This window comes from Micromys minutus, assembly GCF_963924665.1.
Source record: "Micromys minutus genome assembly, chromosome: 25".
Taxonomy (NCBI): Eukaryota; Metazoa; Chordata; class Mammalia; order Rodentia; family Muridae; genus Micromys; species Micromys minutus.
The window spans coordinates 24,195,346-24,214,550 of NC_137960.1; the positions used below are offsets into that span (position 1 = coordinate 24,195,346).

General features: G+C 51.7%; 1 protein-coding gene across 2 annotated transcripts in view; it reads left to right on the forward strand.

Moving 5' to 3' along the window:
* The window catches only part of CDH23 (cadherin related 23), a gene marked incomplete at its 5' end in the record, with an annotated part of 329,115 nt that overhangs the window by 308,192 nt on the left and 1,718 nt on the right, over window positions 1–19,205 (forward strand). For both annotated transcript variants that reach the window (XM_080938106.1, XM_080938107.1), the window contains 21 exons: window positions 379–582; window positions 1,770–2,228; window positions 5,629–5,745; window positions 7,086–7,310; window positions 7,775–7,944; window positions 8,195–8,332; window positions 9,381–9,500; window positions 10,341–10,518; window positions 10,671–10,882; window positions 12,179–12,370; window positions 12,495–12,608; window positions 13,462–13,591; window positions 13,683–13,934; window positions 14,011–14,172; window positions 16,552–16,808; window positions 17,094–17,191; window positions 17,933–18,053; window positions 18,137–18,216; window positions 18,386–18,426; window positions 18,523–18,583; window positions 18,987–19,116. In XM_080938106.1, coding sequence (XP_080794232.1) covers window positions 379–582; window positions 1,770–2,228; window positions 5,629–5,745; window positions 7,086–7,310; window positions 7,775–7,944; window positions 8,195–8,332; window positions 9,381–9,500; window positions 10,341–10,518; window positions 10,671–10,882; window positions 12,179–12,370; window positions 12,495–12,608; window positions 13,462–13,591; window positions 13,683–13,934; window positions 14,011–14,172; window positions 16,552–16,808; window positions 17,094–17,191; window positions 17,933–18,053; window positions 18,137–18,216; window positions 18,386–18,426; window positions 18,523–18,583; window positions 18,987–19,116 — 3,461 coding nt within the window. The remainder of the gene's footprint in view (window positions 1–378; window positions 583–1,769; window positions 2,229–5,628; window positions 5,746–7,085; window positions 7,311–7,774; window positions 7,945–8,194; window positions 8,333–9,380; window positions 9,501–10,340; window positions 10,519–10,670; window positions 10,883–12,178; window positions 12,371–12,494; window positions 12,609–13,461; window positions 13,592–13,682; window positions 13,935–14,010; window positions 14,173–16,551; window positions 16,809–17,093; window positions 17,192–17,932; window positions 18,054–18,136; window positions 18,217–18,385; window positions 18,427–18,522; window positions 18,584–18,986; window positions 19,117–19,205) is intronic.

Here is a 19,205-nt window from a genome sequence, read left to right on the forward strand (position 1 = left end):
CCTGGCCAGAAACACTCCCTGATTAGCCAGGGAAAAAGTAGTGTTTGTGTCCTCATACCCAACCAACAGCTCCCCAGGAGCCATTTATTCAGGACAGGAGTCTAGTCTGGTGACAGGGACATCTATAAAGCATGTCCCACATGGAGTAGGTCAGTCTTCTACCCTGGTCACTCTCAGCAGACAGGACCCCTGAGACTTGCAGAGGCCACCACAGAGGGACAACTGTGGCAAACATGGGTGTTCTGAGATGTGGGGTAACTGAGCTGTCAGGAAATGAGGTGTCTGTCCTCCCTTTTTCTGCTGTGGTGGCTGTTGTCCCATTTGCTAACTGTACCTCTTTCCCTGTTCATCTCCCTGGCTGGCGGCACTGGGTGCCAGGCGTGGTGACTGTGAGGTCTGGGGTCATCATTGACCGGGAGGCCTTCTCACCCCCATTCCTGGAGTTGCTGCTGTTGGCTGAGGACGTGGGACAACTCAATGGCACGGCCCACCTGTTCATCACTATCTTAGATGACAATGACAACTGGCCCACCTTCAGCCCTCCTGCTTACACTGTCTACCTGCTGGAGAACTGCCCACCAGGTAACGGGGATCAGAGGGTCAGGTTCCATTGCTCTACCACCAGGAGCCGACAGGTAGAGAGAGGGTGGTGGGTTAGAGGCTCGGATGGACGCAGAATTCTCTTTAAGAAAGCGAGTATTGGAGTAGCAGAGAAGACTGGGCACTCTTTCTCAGAATCTTGGGGTGCTATAATGATCAAGTGCATTCCATCTGTCTTAGGGTTTCCATTGCTGTAAAGAGACCATGACCAAGGCAACTCTTATAATTGAGGCTGGCTTACAGGTTCAGAGGTTCAGTCTATTATCATCAAGGCGGAGCATGGCAGCATCCAGGCAGACATGGTGCAGGAGGAACTGAGAGTTCTTTCTACATCTTGTTCCAAACACAAACAGGAGAAGATTGGCTTCCAGTCAGCTAGGAAGAGAGTTTCAACCCCCACAGTGACACATGTACTCCAACAAGACCACACCTCCTAATAATGCCACTTATTCCCTGGGCCAAGCGTATTCAAACCACCATACCATTTTATTATCACCTTCGTCATTACTTTGAGATAGGTTCTCAAAACTGTAGCCCAGGATATCCTGAAATGTAGCCCAGGCTAAATTCAAACTCAATACATACCCCAAGTTGCTCTTGAGCTCACAGTAGTCCTCCTGTCTCAGCCTCTCAAGTGCTAGTATTACAAGTGAGATTACATGGTGATATCCATCTAAGCCAGACTGTTCTTTTAAATCAGTATAGATTTGGAACCATTCTCACAATAATCCAGTTGAACGGAGGGAGGGGGCTCAGGTTTGTTCTAAAGATTGCTAGAAGAACTAGAATATTCTAAAACATAAAGTCATCATTCTGGTGCTTGCCAGCAAGACTGTGTGGTGAGGAGAGGTCTCTTTTGCACTATCAAAAAAGGGTCTTGGGCTGTGGAGAGATGGCTTCAGGGATCTGAGTTTGAATCCCAACCGACAAACAATGCTGGTATGGCTGTGGGTACGGAGACAGGAGGATCACTGAGAAATTGTCTCAAAGAAATAAGGCCAAAATTGATAGAAGAAAATGCCTGGCTCCCTCCTCTGGCCCCATGTACAGGGCATGTATATATGCACACACACATGTACATACACACTATACACAATAAACAGAAGATCCTGATAGATCTTTCTAGAAGAGCCCCAAATACCCCGATTCCTGCTTCCCACATCCCACAGGATTCTCAGTCCTTCAAGTCACAGCCACAGATGAGGACAGCGGCCTCAATGGGGAGCTGGTGTACCGAATAGAAGCCGGGGCTCAGGATCGCTTCCTCATCCACCCAGTCACGGGAGTCATCCGTGTCGGCAATGCCACCATCGACAGAGAAGAGCAGGAGTCCTACAGGCTGACGGTGGTGGCCACCGACCGGGGCACTGTCCCCCTGTCGGGCACAGCCATCGTCACCATCCTGATTGATGACATCAATGACTCCCGCCCTGAGTTCCTCAACCCTATCCAGACAGTGAGCGTGCTGGAATCCGCAGAGCCAGGCACTGTCATCGCCAACGTCACTGCTATCGACCTTGACCTCAACCCCAAACTGGAGTATCACATCCTCAGCATCGTGGCCAAGGACGACACTGACCGCCTGGTGCCTGACCAGGAAGATGCCTTTGCTGTGAATATCAATACAGGTGCGAAGGCCGCTGTGCTCTCTACCACCTTCTCCTAACCCGAACCCAGAGTCCTTGCCCCCTCCCCCCTCTCTCCTTCCCTCCTCTCCTTCTTCCTCTTTATCTGCCACTCCCTTTGTGCTCCTGTGGTCTCTTCCTCTACTCGAGCCTCTATCCCTCTTCCCTTCCTTGCTCCTCTGCAGTCAGGTCCTTACCTCTGCCATCCACCTCCCTTAACAAGCTGCTCCGCCCTCCCTGGCTCCTTCACCCTGCGGTGTGGCAGAAGTGTTTGTCTCCACACGTTCACGCTGGCATTTGGCGTTACGGAGTTTTTAGTGTTTGCAATTTGAACGGAAATCAACCCTACCTTGTTGTCGTATCCATTTCCTTAATAGGGACGTTTTGGCAAAACACCTGGGATCGGTGCATGTTGGTGTTTAAACTTTCTGTAAATTGTATCTGTGCCCTTTTAATCTTCTTCCGCCATCATAAAAACAGAACCACGATTTCTATCTCCCACGGTTTATCCCGCTGACCGTAATTTTGGCCGTTAACTGTGTGTCCAACAGTTAAATGGTTTTGGTCCTCTGGGGAGCCAGGGAGGGGCATGAGTCTTACACAGAGAGTCTTACAAATTAGCTAAACATGATTACTATTGAGAGAAGAGGACTGAGGCAGCGTGGGTGCTCCATAGATCACAGTGGACAGCAATGTACTGCTGTCTGGACATCATGGGGACATTGGGATTCTTGTACTACTGTAGAGTCTCAACCAGCAGACAGCAGTCAAGCACAGGGTACCTTTAGATCCCAGGACCTAGCAGCATCTCGGGTAAAGAGTGCTGGGTACACACTGTGGCACCCGTGAGCCATTGGCTGGGCACACAGCCATGGGAGGGGGGATGTGTTCAGAATAAGTACTGGCTGGAACAGTAGGAACCAGGAACCGGGAATGGGATAATTCCACAGAGGCATTTACGCAGCAGTAAGGGAGTAGCTGGTCCTCTGGAAGACTTTATTTATCTTTGAGATGTAGACTCTTGAAGCCCAGCCTGGCCTCAAACTTACAACATAGCCAAAAGCCTATGAGCTTCTGATCCTCTTCCTCCTCCGCCTCCCAAGTGGTGGGATTTCAGGCACACACCATTGTGCCTTTTGTATAAAGAACTGGGCGTAGGGATGGCCGTCAGACTCAGAGCCTCCTGCATGCTGAGCCAGTGCTCCTCAGCCTCAGCACACTCTGAGTGAAGGAACAGGGAGTGGATAGTAAAAACAATGAGATGCCAACAGGCATAGCATGCGGTGAATCAGAGTAGGATTCATCACACCCGCATCTGTGACCCAAAAGAAAGAGAGCCCATGAGCCCTGGGAGAGGTTGGTAGAATTGTGTGCTACCCTAGGCCAACTCCAAGAGGGTCCCAGCTAGTCACTCGGGACCATTGGAGAGCCACCCACCCCTGCTTCCCTGGATAGTGAGGCTCCCTGACTTTTCCTTGCCCCCCTGCTGCCCACTGATTCTTTCTCCCTCTGTTTTTCTTTCCAGTGTCTACTCTGTCCACCTTCCTCATGGCCCTCAGCTCCCTTGCTCCGTTTTTCTACCCTTTCTTCCCAGATCCTCCGACCCTCTCCGCTCCAACTGGGTTCTCCCTCTTACCCTGGCCAGCTCTGAGTCCTATGGCCACCTCCCCACCCACGCACGTCCCACCCTGTCCCTTCTCGCTGCAACTCCCTGAACTAACCAATGTTAACCCTCTCTTTCTCCCTCACGGCTGGCAGGCCCACAGGTTTGAGCTCTGTTCTGTCACCCCACACCCCATCTCCTCTCTGCTTCACCCCATTGCCTCCCTCCATGCCTCACACCCCTCCCTTCCTGCCCTGGGGGCCGACTCAGGCCATGCCCAGCCTTTGCAGACTGAACGCAGCTGCCCTCTCCCCAACCTCACTCCCCAGCCCCGTGGACTGGGAGCGAGAGTAGGAAGAGGAGGAGGAGGAGGAGGCCGCTCAGGGTAAGTGACCACCCATGGCTGGGGACCTGTGGAGGATAGCAACCCAGCAGGGGGAAAGATGTCCTAAGACTCTGGTACCTAAGAAGGAGAAGGAGGTCTTGGTCTAGGGTCAGTGAGGGGAACACCAGGAGAACCACACAGGTGACAGCAGGCTGAAAGAAGAAAGGCTTTAGCAGATTGGCCGGTAGGTCAGCCCAGGAAAACTCCAACTTCCGGAGAACTCCTCTCCTCTCTGGTTGATGGAGCAGCCAGGGTCACCAGGGAAGAGCAGGAAACTTGTCACCAACACAGATGGAGATTTCTGTCCTGCAACCAGGACCAGGTCACACCCTGCTTAGTCAGGATGAAGGGCCACACCTGGGGTCTCCAGACTGTGCATCCAGGGTAGCTGCCCCTCAGCAGGTTCCAGCTGTCATGAGATCTTCCTAGATATAAGCATTTGTAAAACTGTGACACAGAACAAAAAATACTCCATCTTAATTTCTTTTTTTGCTGGTACTGGGAATGGGCAAGGCCTTCTCTATGTTTACTAGGCCAGGGCTCCATTACCACACTATTCCCAGCCTGTTTCTAAATTTTTTATTTTAAGACAGGGTGTCACTTAAGTTGTCTTATACTCATCACCCTCCCATGTCACTTTTTTTAAAAAAAAAAACCAATGACTTTTTAAATTTTGTTTTTGCTTTTATTTTTACTTGATATGTACTGGTGTTTTATTTGCATGTATGTCTGTGTACCATGTGCACGCAGTATCCAAGGTGACCAGAAGAGCATGCTTCATCCCCTGGAACTGGAGTTACAGATGGTTATGAGCCACCGTGTACATGTGCTGGGTATAAAACCAGGTCCTCCGGAAGAGCAGCCAGTGCTCTTAACTGCAGAGTCACCTCTCCAGTCCCGTGTTTCACTCTTTGGAGTAGCTGGGATTCTAGATGTATACCCTTCCATGCTCAGATTGGTTTCTTTTTTGTGATAAGGTCTTGCTTTGTAGCCCAGGCTGGCTTCAAACTCACTGGCCTCCTGTCTCAGCCTCCACGGCTGAGGTCGCAGATGTGTGCTTCTGGGCCTGGCTCAGCTCAGCCATTTTTTAGTGTATTCTCCAGTAGTACTGGGAATGTTCACACTGTTGTGGAATGCAAGCACCCTGTTGGTTTTTTGTTTGTTTTTATATTTTATTTTTACTCCATCTGTATCTGCCAGGCAGAGTTCTAAGTGCTCCATTGATAGAATTGGCTGAAGGACAGAGAGATAGGCTTCAGCTTATATGTGTGGCTGTGGGCCATCCTAGCCTCAAATTTCAGGCTCCATCAAGGACTAGTGCGGTCGGGGTGGGGGTGAGGAATGGCAGCAGCTCGGAGAAGCCCAGATTCCAGAGGGTTACCCTCTGTCTGAATCTGATTTGGTCTTACCCATAGGGTCTGTGATGGTGAAGTCCCCTCTGAACCGCGAGCTGGTTGCCACCTATGAGGTCACGCTCTCGGTAATCGACAATGCCAGCGACCTCCCAGAGCGTTCTGTCAGTGTGCCAAACGGTAAGACTACCTGATGGTGTCTCTTGTTGGTCGCTCAGAGCCATTCAAGGGCCTGGCCCTACTGGGGGAATTCCAGGACTCAGCTGCTGGGGCTACCTTAGAAAAGTGAGTCACCTTGACACTCAGGGTGACTGTGGCCCTAAATGAATCTGCACACTTAGACTGAAGAGGGAGGAAAATCAGAGGTGATAGGGGACCAGTAGGAGGCAGGGTGGCAGAGAAGAATAATGGAATCCAGGGTGTGGCTAGAACCAAAGACAGGAACTGTCCCTCCGATAACAATCTAATAGGAAGCCATGGGGTCAGGACAGGAAGCCAAGAGCAAAAGAAGGGAACTCAAGGCCACAGACCACAGTGTCCCTGCGGAATGATAGAGAAGGGGGCAAGTGCCATATCTTCTAGGACATTATGGGCTGGATTGGGAAGGCTAGGCAGAGGGGGAAGAGGCAGCAGAGGAAGGTTGTAGGGATGGAGTATTCTCAAGTGGCTACTGACATAACACAAGGGGAGTTGTCGGGGTGACCTGAGCCTGGCAGACACTGGCTGCTTATCTTTACAGCCCCAAAGCCCAAGGTTTTCAGGGGAAAGTGCATACTTGTTTATCTCTTACATGACCTGAGATTTTAAGGTCTTGGGCCCAGGCTGCTTATGCTGAGGGGATCACTCCTAGGGGCTAAAGAAGGTGGATCAAAGAAACAGTCTAAAGGCGTCTTCATCTTAACTCTCGAAGTCTGTCAGGAAAGTGTGGCCCCATCAGAGCCACCCAGTCCATTGGTGGAATACAAGTCCCCCTCTTATAGAAGAGTGATAACCAGGTCAGAGGGAAAGATCACAGGTCCAGAGTTGGGACAGATTGTTGGGGGAGATGGCTCAGTTGGTAAAGTGCTTGTCTTGCAGACATGAGGATCTGAGTTTGATCCTAAGAACCCACATCAAAAGTCCAGGCACAGTAACACATACCTATAATCCCACGACTGGGGAGGTGACGGCAGGTAGATCCCTGGATTTTTGTGACCAGTCAGTTTAGCCTACTTGGTGACTTCCAGGTAATGATAGAGCTGAGGAAGAGCAAATGAGGCTGACCTCTGCCCTCCCCACACACACACACATATGTGCATGTGTACTTGCACACACATGCACACACTCGTGAATATTAACATCACACACACACACACACACACACACAAAATAAAATAGTGTGAGACATTGCTGTCCTCTGAGCTTGGAACCCCTAGGCTCTGAGGGGGGAAAAAGACCCGTAGGGCTGATGGGGGGGGGTAGCAGGCATTGGGTGGGGCACCGGTGTTCATCTCTGGTATTAATTTCCACCTGTACCTAAGCCAAGCTCACGGTCAACATCCTCGATGTCAATGACAACACACCACAGTTCAAGCCCTTTGGGATCACCTACTACACAGAGCGGGTGCTGGAGGGAGCCACCCCAGGCACTACGCTCATTGCTGTAGCCGCTGTTGACCCTGACAAGGGTCTCAATGGGCTGATCACCTACACCCTGCTGGACCTCACACCCCCAGGCTACGTCCAGCTTGAAGACTCTTCAGCAGGTATGTGGCAGATCTCCACGTATATCCATGCTTATTGGGCCCTGCAGGGCTGTGGCTCAGTTACCAACATCTAGTTGGAACACACCCCCACCCCTGCCCTTTGGTAGCCTATGTGTGATTCAAGATGCCAGTCATTTTGCAATGCTCCCAGCAAAAGATAGAATTTTTAGTCCTGGCTGGGAGGGAAGCCCACAGATGTCTGTTGGAACCGTCATTTCTACCACCTAAGCTCATGTGAGCACATCCCCATAAAGTAGGGTCATAGACAGGGAGGTGTCTCAAAATGCCTTGGGGTCATTAATATTCATTTCCCTGAGCACAGGAAGCTTTTTTACCTCTCCTCAGTCTATCCTGCCCTGGGCAATGCTACCTATTCACGCTGCCTGTAAAGCGCCCCTCCTTAGAGAGCCCAGGATGAGAGTGGGCTCAGCCACAGCTCAGCCTTGGGAACCTCTGTGTCTCAGGGAAGGTCATTGCCAACCGGACGGTAGACTACGAGGAGGTGCACTGGCTGAACTTCACTGTGAGGGCCTCAGACAACGGGTCCCCACCCCGGGCCGCCGAGATCCCTGTCTACCTGGAAATTGTAGACATTAATGATAACAACCCCATCTTTGACCAGCCCTCCTACCAGGTAGGTGGATGGACTAACATGGGGGCAGGACCTGTACCTATTCCTTGGAGTCCTTGCTGTGGCTTCTCCTCCCACTTGCTCCCCCTTGAGCCTCCTTCCCCTCCCCCCAATACCAAGCATGGGAGTAACATGTTGCCCTGGGGCCCCACTTCCTGGTCAGAGCATAGGCTCCAGGGTGACCCTGCCTTCTCTCTCCTCTTCCTTGTCCCCCATCCTTTGTCCCCTTCCTCACCCACCCGGCTCTTCCTAGGAGGCCGTTTTTGAGGATGTAGCTGTGGGCATGGTCATCCTGAGGGTTACAGCTACAGATGCCGACTCGGGCAACTTCGCCCTCATCGAGTACAGCCTGGTGGATGGAGAGGGCAAGTTTGCCATCAACCCCAACACTGTAAGTCAACCGTGGGGGCCTGATCCCAGGAGTGGGCGGGCCTGACCCTGGGAGTGGGAGGGCCTGACCCTGGGAGTGGGCGGGCCTGACCACGGGAGTGGGAGGGCCTGACCCCGGGAGTGGGCGGGCCTGGCCCCAGGAGTGGGAGGGCCTGACCCTGCGAGTGGGAAGGCCTGACCCCGGGAGTGGGAAGGCCCAGAATCCTAGTTTGAAACACCACCAAAAGCATCCCAGGCGTCTCCATTTCTGGGTTCTGTCACATCTGTAGACCTCAGGCTTGAGCTAAGTAAGCTAAACTCTCCTCAGAGTCCCAGGGTGGTTAACACTGTGACCCACAAATAGAAGAAAGTGGCCCCAGCTTTAGGAACTGGCCCTTTGGTGACACGTCCCAAAACTTTAAACAAGTCCAGGGGACCACTTCTTGAGACTGTTGCAAGAGGCTGAGGAGCACTGTGGGAATTGGGTGTGGTATTTGAGCACCTGCTGTATGCATAGTCCAGTCCTATAGTCAATATGGAAAGAGGAATGGTACCCCAAAGGGTGGAACCCACAAATCCCCATAGTAGAAAATATGGAGGAAAAGATGGTCTGGTGAGTCTGGGATCTGGTTGAAGCTGCTGTTTCCAATGTGAGGAGTCAGCTTTGCAATGGGCAGGAGTGTCAGCAGAGCCTTCTGCAGTTCCTGGAACTAAGGTTTCTTGCCCTTTATGTCCCACTGCATACTTCCCTTCGGGAGGTTTTACTCCTGTGAGCTGAGCAGACAGGCATTAAGAACAGCGACTGAATGCAAACTCTATGCTAGGCTGTGGTCAGGCAGTTGGTTAGCCTGGGCTAGTCACTCCATCCTGTATAGAATGTGGTAGTGAGGTTGAGAAGAACACCAGAAGCGGGACACCAGAGAGACTACTGTTCCTCTTCAGAGTGTTAATATAGACCCTGGCCATAGTAGATGCTCAGTAAACCCTTAAATAACACTATCTGCCCATAGTAGGTGCTCAGTAAACATGTTAAATTGATGAATCACCTGAAACCTTCCTCCTCCAACTAGGGTGACATCTATGTGCTGTCCTCTCTGGACCGAGAGAAGAAGGACCACTATATCCTAACTGCCTTGGCCAAAGACAACCCTGGGGATGTGGCCAGTAACCGTCGAGAGAACTCAGTACAGGTGAGGGTACCAGCCTGCCCAGGACGGGAGGCAGCAAGCCAAGTTCATAGAGAATGACTGTTCCGGGCGAGCCACCAGCCTCCTTGGGCATGGTGGCAGGAAAGAAATGAGACTGGCTGCTGGGCTTCCTGGCTGTTGGCTGTCTGAGAGAAACCTCTCATTCCCAAATGCTACGTGAACAGCCAAGTGCACCTAGGTGCGACCCAGAATCTTAAGGTGCCCAACAAAAGCTAACTACCAACTAGCCATTTTCACCTGTGGCTCATTCATTTGCTTATTAATTTATTAAGTTTTGGGACAGAGTCTCACTATATAGCTTATGCTGGCCTCAGCCTTGGAGATGCTGCAACAACAGTATCCCAGGGTCGTTTCAAACATTTTATAGCTAAGGGTGACCTTGAACTCCTGATCCTCCTGCCTCTACCTCCCAAGTGCTAGGATTTTATCACATGTACAAACATGCCTGGTATATGAAGTGATAGAGACAGAGCCCAGAGCCAGCTACAAAGAGATCAGCACTCTACCAACTGAGCCACACCCCGGCCTAAGTCCCGGTCTCAAAAAATAAACAATACAGATGGGTGTGGTGGCACATAACTTAAATCCCACCACTGGAGAGGCAGGGGGATCTCTGTGAGTTCGAGGCCAACCTGGTCTATCTACATTGTGAGTTTCTAGGACAGCCCAGAAAGACCCTGTCTTGGAACATACATTAATTTACTAATTAAATGTCAGGACCTTTCACCCAAGGTGGTGGCCTGTCCCTCCTCTCCCCCACCTTACCCTTGTGTGATGGGGTTTCCTAAGGCAGCCCCTTTCAGGGTCTTGCGATCCCCCCAGGTGGTGATCCGAGTACTTGATGTCAATGACTGTCGGCCACAGTTCTCCAAACCGCAGTTCAGCACGAGCGTGTACGAGAATGAACCAGCAGGCACCTCGGTCATCACCATGTTGGCCACTGACCAGGACGAGGGCTCCAATGGCCAGCTGACCTACTCTCTCGAGGGTCCTGGCATGGGTATGTGGCTGTCTTCACCTGCCCAGGAGGGCTTAGAGGGTGGGGAGGGGCAGGCTGCCATGTCTACCACCCTGGGCCAGGGAGAGGAGGAGAAGGAGGGAACAGGAAGGCTGTCTCAGCCAGGATGTTTGCTTGCTCTCTCCCACTGCCAGAGGCTTTCTCTGTGGACATGGACTCCGGCCTGGTGACCACGCAGCGGCCACTGCAGTCCTATGAGAGGTTCAACCTGACCGTAGTGGCTACGGATGGTGGGGAGCCCCCACTCTGGGGAACCACAATGCTCCTGGTGGAGGTTATCGATGTCAATGACAACCGCCCCATCTTCGTGCGTCCACCCAATGGCACCGTTCTGCACATCAAAGAGGTAGCCCTGATCCCCGGCCTCACTGCCCACCGACGTGCGGTTTCCACATCCACCCTGCTGCCCCAACTGGCATTCGCCGCCTGACAGAGTAGAAGTCCCCACTGCGAGAATGTGGACATTGAGGCTAGACTTGCCCAGTGCCGCACAGGAAAGGTGTTACTGGCTCGTCCTGCGGGCAGGACTTCTAGGGAAAGATCAGGGTTCAAGGGTAGCTCTTTGGCCAAATGATCATGAGCCAGCGACCCGTCTTGTTCTCCTCTTGAGAACGGGATAATAATAGCACACACAGCATCCCTGGCTTGTAGACAGTGTATCTGGTTCTCTGTCACCCACTTCCCCTCAGACATAGTTCAAAATAGAAACAAGTCCCTTCCGTCTGCTGCTGGCCCCGTGATGCCAAAATACACGGCTCAGCCTCTCTCGGTGTTTGCTCTACCATCAGGGACAAATACTCTGCCTTCTGCTCTTCCTGGCTACCCAAAGGCTTCAGCGATCCTTGGAATAATTGGGCTATCTCTAGCTTGTCTTTTGCCTCATAAACTCAGGCAGGTCTCGAAGCTCAGAACATCCATGCTGAGACCATCCTGTTATTCTGTCTCCTTTTTGATGGTCCTGTAGGAGAGAATGACCCCAAGACTAAGCTCTGGAAAACACTGGACCTAGTGTCATAACTCAGTGACCCATCAGCCCTTTTTGCTTTGCCCACCAGGGAGCTCGCAGTGTCCTGACCCCGCAGAGACTTAAGACACATACTTTGCCTCCAGCTTCCATTTTATACCAACTGTACCCTAATTTTTTTTAACTCATCCAATCTCATTATAATTCACATATTCTTTCAACCACTTCAAATCCGTCTCTGTGAAAGGGACAGGAACATAAATTAATTATAATCTAATTCTTTTCCACACCACAGACTGCATTTGCTAAGCCTTCCCTTCAAGGGCTCTGTATTTGGGGATATCATGTCTCCTGAAAAGCCAGCATTTATAAAGTAATTATCTGTGACCCTGCTTTTATCACTACCTCTTGGACTTCTGCTTGTCATGAATAACAAGAAAACAGTGAAGGCTGGGTGAGCTGAGAGGTTTCTAACAATCAAGAACCATGTTCTTGCTGGGAGGAACGGAAGGGGGTTGAGCGCAGGGCCTGTGTATGACTACAGTTAGGCTTTCTCCAGGTCTGAGCCCAAACTTAAGGGAGTGAAGGCACTTGAGGCAAGAGCTCATCACAGCCTGGCTCTGGGACTTGTCATGCCCATGTGTCCCCTCCCCGTGACCCCTCTCCCCATACACACAGGAGATCCCACTACGTTCCAATGTGTATGAAGTCTATGCTACAGACAAGGACGAAGGCCTCAACGGAGCAGTACGCTACAGCTTCCTGAAGACAACAGGCAACCGTGACTGGGAGTACTTCACCATTGACCCAATTAGCGGCCTCATCCAGACAGCGCAGCGCCTGGACCGTGAGAAGCAGGCAGTGTACAGTGTGAGGGGGCAGGTCTGGGGTGGGGTGGGGTGGAGCTGCGTGGATTTCTCCTGAACTGCCCCTGGGGCCCTAAGCCGACCTCCAACCCCATCTTTCCACTCTGACTGGGTTCCTTCGCCTCTAGCTCATCTTGGTGGCCAGCGACCTGGGCCAGCCAGTGCCATACGAGACGATGCAGCCATTGCAGGTGGCCCTGGAAGACATCGATGACAACGAACCCCTCTTTGTGAGGCCTCCTGTGAGCTCACTCCTCCCCTGTACCAGTGACACCCCCACAGGGCCTTCCTTCCTGGGAGCCCACATCTGCCCTGGTACACACTGGGTTAGCATGCAGTGCGCTTCCACCTAGGCGAGCTCCCAACAGACAGCTGTGGCATTCAAAATTGTGCACTACTGCAAGGCACCACTCAAGTGACCCAAAAACCAGGCAAAAATGCCCAGTATCTGTGCATACACATACAGTCATGTTCATCATGTATGTATGTATGTATGTATGCATGTATGTATGTATGTATGTATGTATGTATATATGTATGTATGTATATACATAAAAATTGGCTCTGGAGTCTTGAGCCAAAACTCAGCCAGAAGGACAGTGGGACTGAAGGGCCCTGGTGTGGCTTCCATACATATATGTATATGTGTATGTATATATGTATATATGGATATATGGATATGTATGGATATGTATATATGTATGTGTATGCATGTATGTATATGTATACATGTATATGGATATATATGTATATATGTGTGTATGTATATATGTATATATGTGTTATGTATATATACATATATGTATATGCATGTATATATACATATATGTATGTGTTTATATGTGTATATATGCACACACACATATATGATATCTCATAGAAACTGTGCATGCACATAAGCATACAGACACTTGATGGAACATGCATTCAGATACTGGGAATACATCAGTAAAGGTCAGGCCCTGGTCTCATGGACATTACAGTTGTTCCGCACAATCTCAGGCAGTAAAGGCCTCAGACCCACAGGGTAGGTACCAAATGTCCTCTGGCCAGGGCTGAAGCTTGGGCCTCCTGTAACAACCTCCTCTCTTACAGAAGGGAAGCCCTCAGTACCAGCTGCTGACGGTGCCTGAACACTCCCCCCGTGGCACCCTTGTGGGCAACGTGACAGGCGCGGTGGACGCAGATGAGGGCCCCAATGCTGTTGTGTATTACTTCATCGCAGGTGGGGTCCACGGAGCCAGCACCCCACCCGCCCTAGGTTTGAAGAGGACTCCGGGTGGCCTTCCACTCACCTGTGCCCTGTCCACCCGCAGCTGGTAACGAGGACAAGAATTTCCACCTCCAACCTGACGGACGCCTGCTAGTGCTTAGAGACCTGGATCGGGAGACGGAAGCCATCTTCTCCTTCATCGTCAAAGCGTCCAGCAATCGCAGCTGGACCCCTCCCCGAGGACCCTCCCCAGCCCTCGATCTGCTAACCGATCTCACGCTGCAGGAGGTGCGCGTTGTGCTGGAAGACATCAATGACCAGCCGCCACGCTTCACCAAGGCTGAGTATACCGCAGGTGCAGGGACCAGCCAGGGCCTGAGGGCATGGGCGGCTCCTTCCCTGACATTTATGTGGCCTGCCTGTTCCCACAGGAGTGGCCACCGATGCCAAGGTAGGCTCGGAGTTGATCCAGGTGCTGGCCCTGGATGCGGACATTGGCAACAACAGCCTGGTCTTCTATGGCATTCTGGCTATCCACTACTTCCGGGCCCTGGCCAACGACTCTGAGGATGTGGGCCAGGTCTTCACCATGGGTAGGAGCCCCTGTCACTACATGAACTTCAGTCCAGAGATGGAGTCTGTGTGAGCACGGGACCCAGGTGGCCATCCACGTCAGCCCTTCTGTTCACCCGTGCAGTTTCTGCCGGTCTATTTATCCTTTACCATCTCATTTCTGTCTATTTATATACACGTTTATTCTTTTTCTATATGTATGTGGGGGGGAGGTGTTTCTGTTTATTTAAAGGAGTGTGGTGCACACCCACAGAACGTGTGTAGAGGTGTCAGAAGACAACTTTGGAGCCACTGGTTTCTCTCCTTCACTGTGTGAATCTCCAGGGATCAAAAGCAGGTCATCGGGCTTGGTGGCAAGTGCCTCCACCCACTGAGTCATGTCACTGGCCTTGATTTACTATCTCTTTAAACAGCAGGGCATCATGTAGCATGTAGCCCATCTGGCTTCAAGCTCTCTCTGTAGACAAGAATGATCCCAAGCCATACATGGCAGGGCAAGCCTTTAATGCCAGTACTCAGGTGCCAGAGGCAGACAGATGCTGTGAGTTTGAGGCCAGCCTGGTTTGCATACCGAGTTCCAGGACAGCCAAGGGCCAGTTAGGGAGATCCTGTCTCAGTTAAGGCAAAGGATCTTGCATGACTGATTCTCCTGCCTCCACCTCCTGAGTGCTGGGATTACACTCATATACCACCACACCAAGTTTATGGGGTACTGGAAATGAAGCCTGGAGCACCATGCATTTTGGGTAAGCCCTCGGTCAACAGCTGTACCCCAGGCCTCTTTGGTTTTCTTACCTTCTTATCTAACTATCCGTCCCTCTCTCTGTCATCCACCTCTCCCTCCATGCCGCCCTCCACATCTGTACCCTTTCTCTTGTGTCTCACACATTTGCCAAGGCACTGGGGAGCTGGGAACCAAGCTGTGGTGGCACACGTTGCCTGGGTTTTTATCTGTGTGAGTGAGTGAGCGACACACTCTGGGGCAGAGCCTCCAAGCTGTCTACTACTCCCCATCTGATGTGGGGTGTGTCCGTCTTGATGTCCAGAAAGTCTTGGCCTGAAATCCAAGGCTCCTGTATCTTCCTTTTGGTCCCTGCTTCTAACCTCATAGTCCCCTACCATCTTTATTGGGTTCTAGATTCATACAAGCCACACCCCTGGTCACCGACCTGTCTGCCTTCATTTCCTGACACTGTCCCAACCTTCATCTTTCCTGAGACGTCTACCTGGTCTGTCCAGGTTAAGTTCAGATCCCCCTTGCTTGAGTTAAGATCAGTTGAGATCTCCTGAGCTCCAACTGTGCTTTTTTAAATGTGATGCTAGGAACCAAACCCAGAGCCTTGAGTGTGATGAACAAACCCTGCCACTGAGCCGCAATCCCATCCCCCACTGCTCTTACTTTAATAAACCAGCTTGCAGAGAAGCTAGGGAACTTGTCACATGGCTAGAAAAGTGGTGGGCCTTGGACCTAGGTCTTCTGCCTTTTTTAGAGTCATTTAGGCCAGTGGTTCTCAATCTTCCTAATGCTGAGACCCTTTTAATTCAGTGCCTCATGATGTGGTGGCCTCCAATCGCCAATGTGTCAATGCTACTTCGTAACTGTAGCCTTGCTACTGTTACGAACCATAATTTAATATCTGTGTTTTCCAATGCTTGCGTGACCCCCCTCCCCAAAGGGGTCAGGACCCACAGGTTGAGAACCACTAGTCTAGGTCGTCATCTCTCTGTTATATTTGTGGAATTCTGGAGTACACGTGTCTACACGCAGCGTTCTCTAACCTGTGGGTTGTAACCTGTTTGGGGGTCAAGTGACCCTTTCACGGTGGTCGCCTAAGACCGTCTGCATATTAGATGTTTATATTACAATTCATAACAGTAGCAAAATTACGGTTATGAAGTAGCATTGAATATAATGTTATGGTTGGGGGCATCCACAGCATCAGGAACTGTATTAAAGGGGAGCAGCCTTAGGAAGATTGAGAGCCACTGGTCTAGTGCAGGGGGAAGACCCTACAGAGCTAAGAAATAGTCATCACACTCTGGTCTTCTTTGGGCAGGAGAGATGATTCATAGATGGCTCTTCCAGAGGTCCTGAGTTCAAATCCCAGCAACCACAACCATCTGTAATGGGATCTGATGCCCTCTTCTGGTGTGTCTGAGGACCACTACAGTGTGTTCATATATATTAAATCATAAATAATTTTTAAAATGCAGTGTTAATATGAAACTGGAGCAACTGTTAAATGTCAGGAGATTTCAGCCGCAGGCATGATAGCGTGTACCCATAAGCCCCACGCTCAGGGTGAAGAACTGTGACTTCCACGAGGATATGGCGGGGGCAGGATTTATCATCAGTGCGTGTGGCCTCTGAGCTGTGCCACCCCTGGACTCTTTAACAGGGAGTGTGGACGGCATCCTGCGCACCTTTGACCTCTTCATGGCCTACAGCCCTGGCTATTTTGTGGTAGACATCATGGCCCGAGACCTGGCGGGTCACAATGACACCGCCATCATTGGCATCTACATCCTGAGGGATGACCAGCGCGTTAAGATAGTCATCAATGAGATCCCCGACCGCGTGCGTGGCTTCGAGGAAGAGTTCATTCGCCTGCTGTCCAACATCACGGGCGCCATTGTCAACACCGATGACGTGCAGGTGTCCTGGGGCCCCAGGACTGGGGCGATCGGAAGAGACAGGACAGCTGAGGCCCCTCCTTTATCACTTCATAGCCACATGGTCTGTGGACCTCCATTTCCTTGTCTGTAAACAAGGCTGACAGTGAATGAGCCCTGTGTGGGAGTTAGCAGCCAAGTCAGGGAGAGTCAGCAGCGATAGATATCACCAGACAGGTGGGATGGGTTCCTTCATGATGCCTGCCAGAAGCATGCATCCCCAGTGCAAGCCATGTGTCTTTATACCCATAAACTCCCTTCTCCCCAGTTCCACGTGGATATGAAAGGAAGGGTGAACTTCGCACAGACAGAGCTGCTCATCCACGTGGTCAACCGCGACACGAACCGCATCCTGGATGTGGACAGGTAGGTGTGGGAGGGGTCGCGTTTTGACCGCCTGTTATGGGGAGAAGGCACAGATTTTATCATCAGCCTCATTGTATGGTCAGGGCAAGGGAAGAGTACAGCGAGGCAGCAGGAGCACGCTCATCCCCCTGGGCCTCTCAGATTAGTTCAGCTTCTACTGCTGTGAACAGGCACCGTGACCACCGCAACTCTCATAGAGAACATTTAATCGGGGCTGGCTTATGGTTCAGAGGTTTAGTTCGTTATCGTCGTGGGGGGAAGCGTGGCAGCATCCAGGCAGACATGGTGTGATAGAAGAATCTGAGAGTTCTATATCCTGATCTACAGCAGCAGGCAGAGTGAGACTCTGAAATTTGCTTGAGCATCTGAAACCTCGGTGCCCACCCCCTAGTGACACACTTCCTCCAACAAGGCCACACCTCCTAATAGTGCCGCTCCCTGGTGACGAATCATTCAAGTCTATGAGCTTATTGTGGCCATTCCTAGTCAAACCACTACTTCCTCCTTGTCCATGAAACAGTCCATTTGTTTGGGGTCCATAAGGACCCTGGACACACACCTGGGGCCCTGCAAGATGCCATGTTCTCCCAGTGCGCTGGCCTTTCTCTTGCAGGGCTTCAGGGCAGCGGGTAAGCATTTGGAGCTCTTGGTGGGAGCAGAACACACTGCCCCGGGATGGAGGGTGGTTCTGGGAGGCGGTGGGTGGGCTGAGATAGAGCAGACACTGTGGCTCCTATACAGGGTCATCCAGATGATCGATGAGAACAAGGAGCAGCTTCGGAATCTCTTCCGGAACTACAACGTACTGGACGTGCAGCCTGCCATCTCCGTTCAGCTTCCAGATGACATGTCTGCCCTGCAGGTACGCTTGTTTGTGTCTGTCCCCCGCGGTCTGGGTTGCGTCCCTGGACCAACCTGCTGATGGCCGGCCTGCTCTCTCCACAGATGGCCATCATTGTCCTGGCCATCCTTCTCTTCTTGGCTGCCATGCTCTTCGTCCTCATGAACTGGTACTACAGGACCATGTGAGTGTCCCCACCTCCGGCCTGAACCAGAAATAGCCGATGTCTCCTGGACAGTGGGCGCCAAGGCAGGCAGGGCCAAGGACCAGATATAACAGGCCAGCTTCCATTATGAAGCTGACTGACACTCTTTCTCTCCCTGCTCCCTCTTCCTCCTTCCCTCTCTCTCTAGACACAAGAGAAAGCTAAAGGCCATTGTGGCTGGTTCTGCAGGTGAGTGAGTGAAGGCCGTTGCCGGTCAGGTTAAGGTGGCCTGGTCCTCCCCTTGGCTGAACCCTCTTCCTCTTCACTCAAATTCTCTTTCTGCAGGGAACCGTGGCTTCATTGACATCATGGACATGCCCAATACCAACAAATACTCCTTCGACGGGTGCGTAGACTCCGCAATTCTGCAGATCTCCCCCTTGGAGATCTCTGCAGGACCCAGAGAACAAGAAGTACTTGTAGCAGCCCCCACACTGGCTGAAACATGGAGTGTGGGCTCCCCCTAGTGGTCTTGACATGTCTCTGCACTCTCAGAAATGTGTCGTCAAGGTCCCAATTACAAAGGGAGCATAGGAAGAGGGTGAGGCCTCCCTGAGAAAGCTGACCCAGGTTGGCACTCAGTCCTAGCTCTAACAGGATCCTAGGACAGAAGGATGTAGCCATAAATGCTATGGCAGAGTTCCTGTGCAGACCTGCCGAAGGCACGGTGGCTGACCAAGGGAACAGACAATCTCAGAGGCAAGGCTATGAAGGCATCTTGTCTGCTCTGTGCCACTCCCCAACTGCAGAGCCAACCCTGTATGGCTGGACCCCTTCTGCCGGAACCTGGAGCTGGCTGCGCAGGCTGATCACGAGGACGACCTCCCCGAGAACCTGAGTGAGATCGCAGACCTATGGAACAGCCCCACCCGCACCCATGTGAGCCAGGGAAGCACCCTGTGGCCGAGCTCAGGACTTTGGAGGGTGGTTCCCAACCCTGGCTGCCTAGGATGTCAACCTCTCTGCTC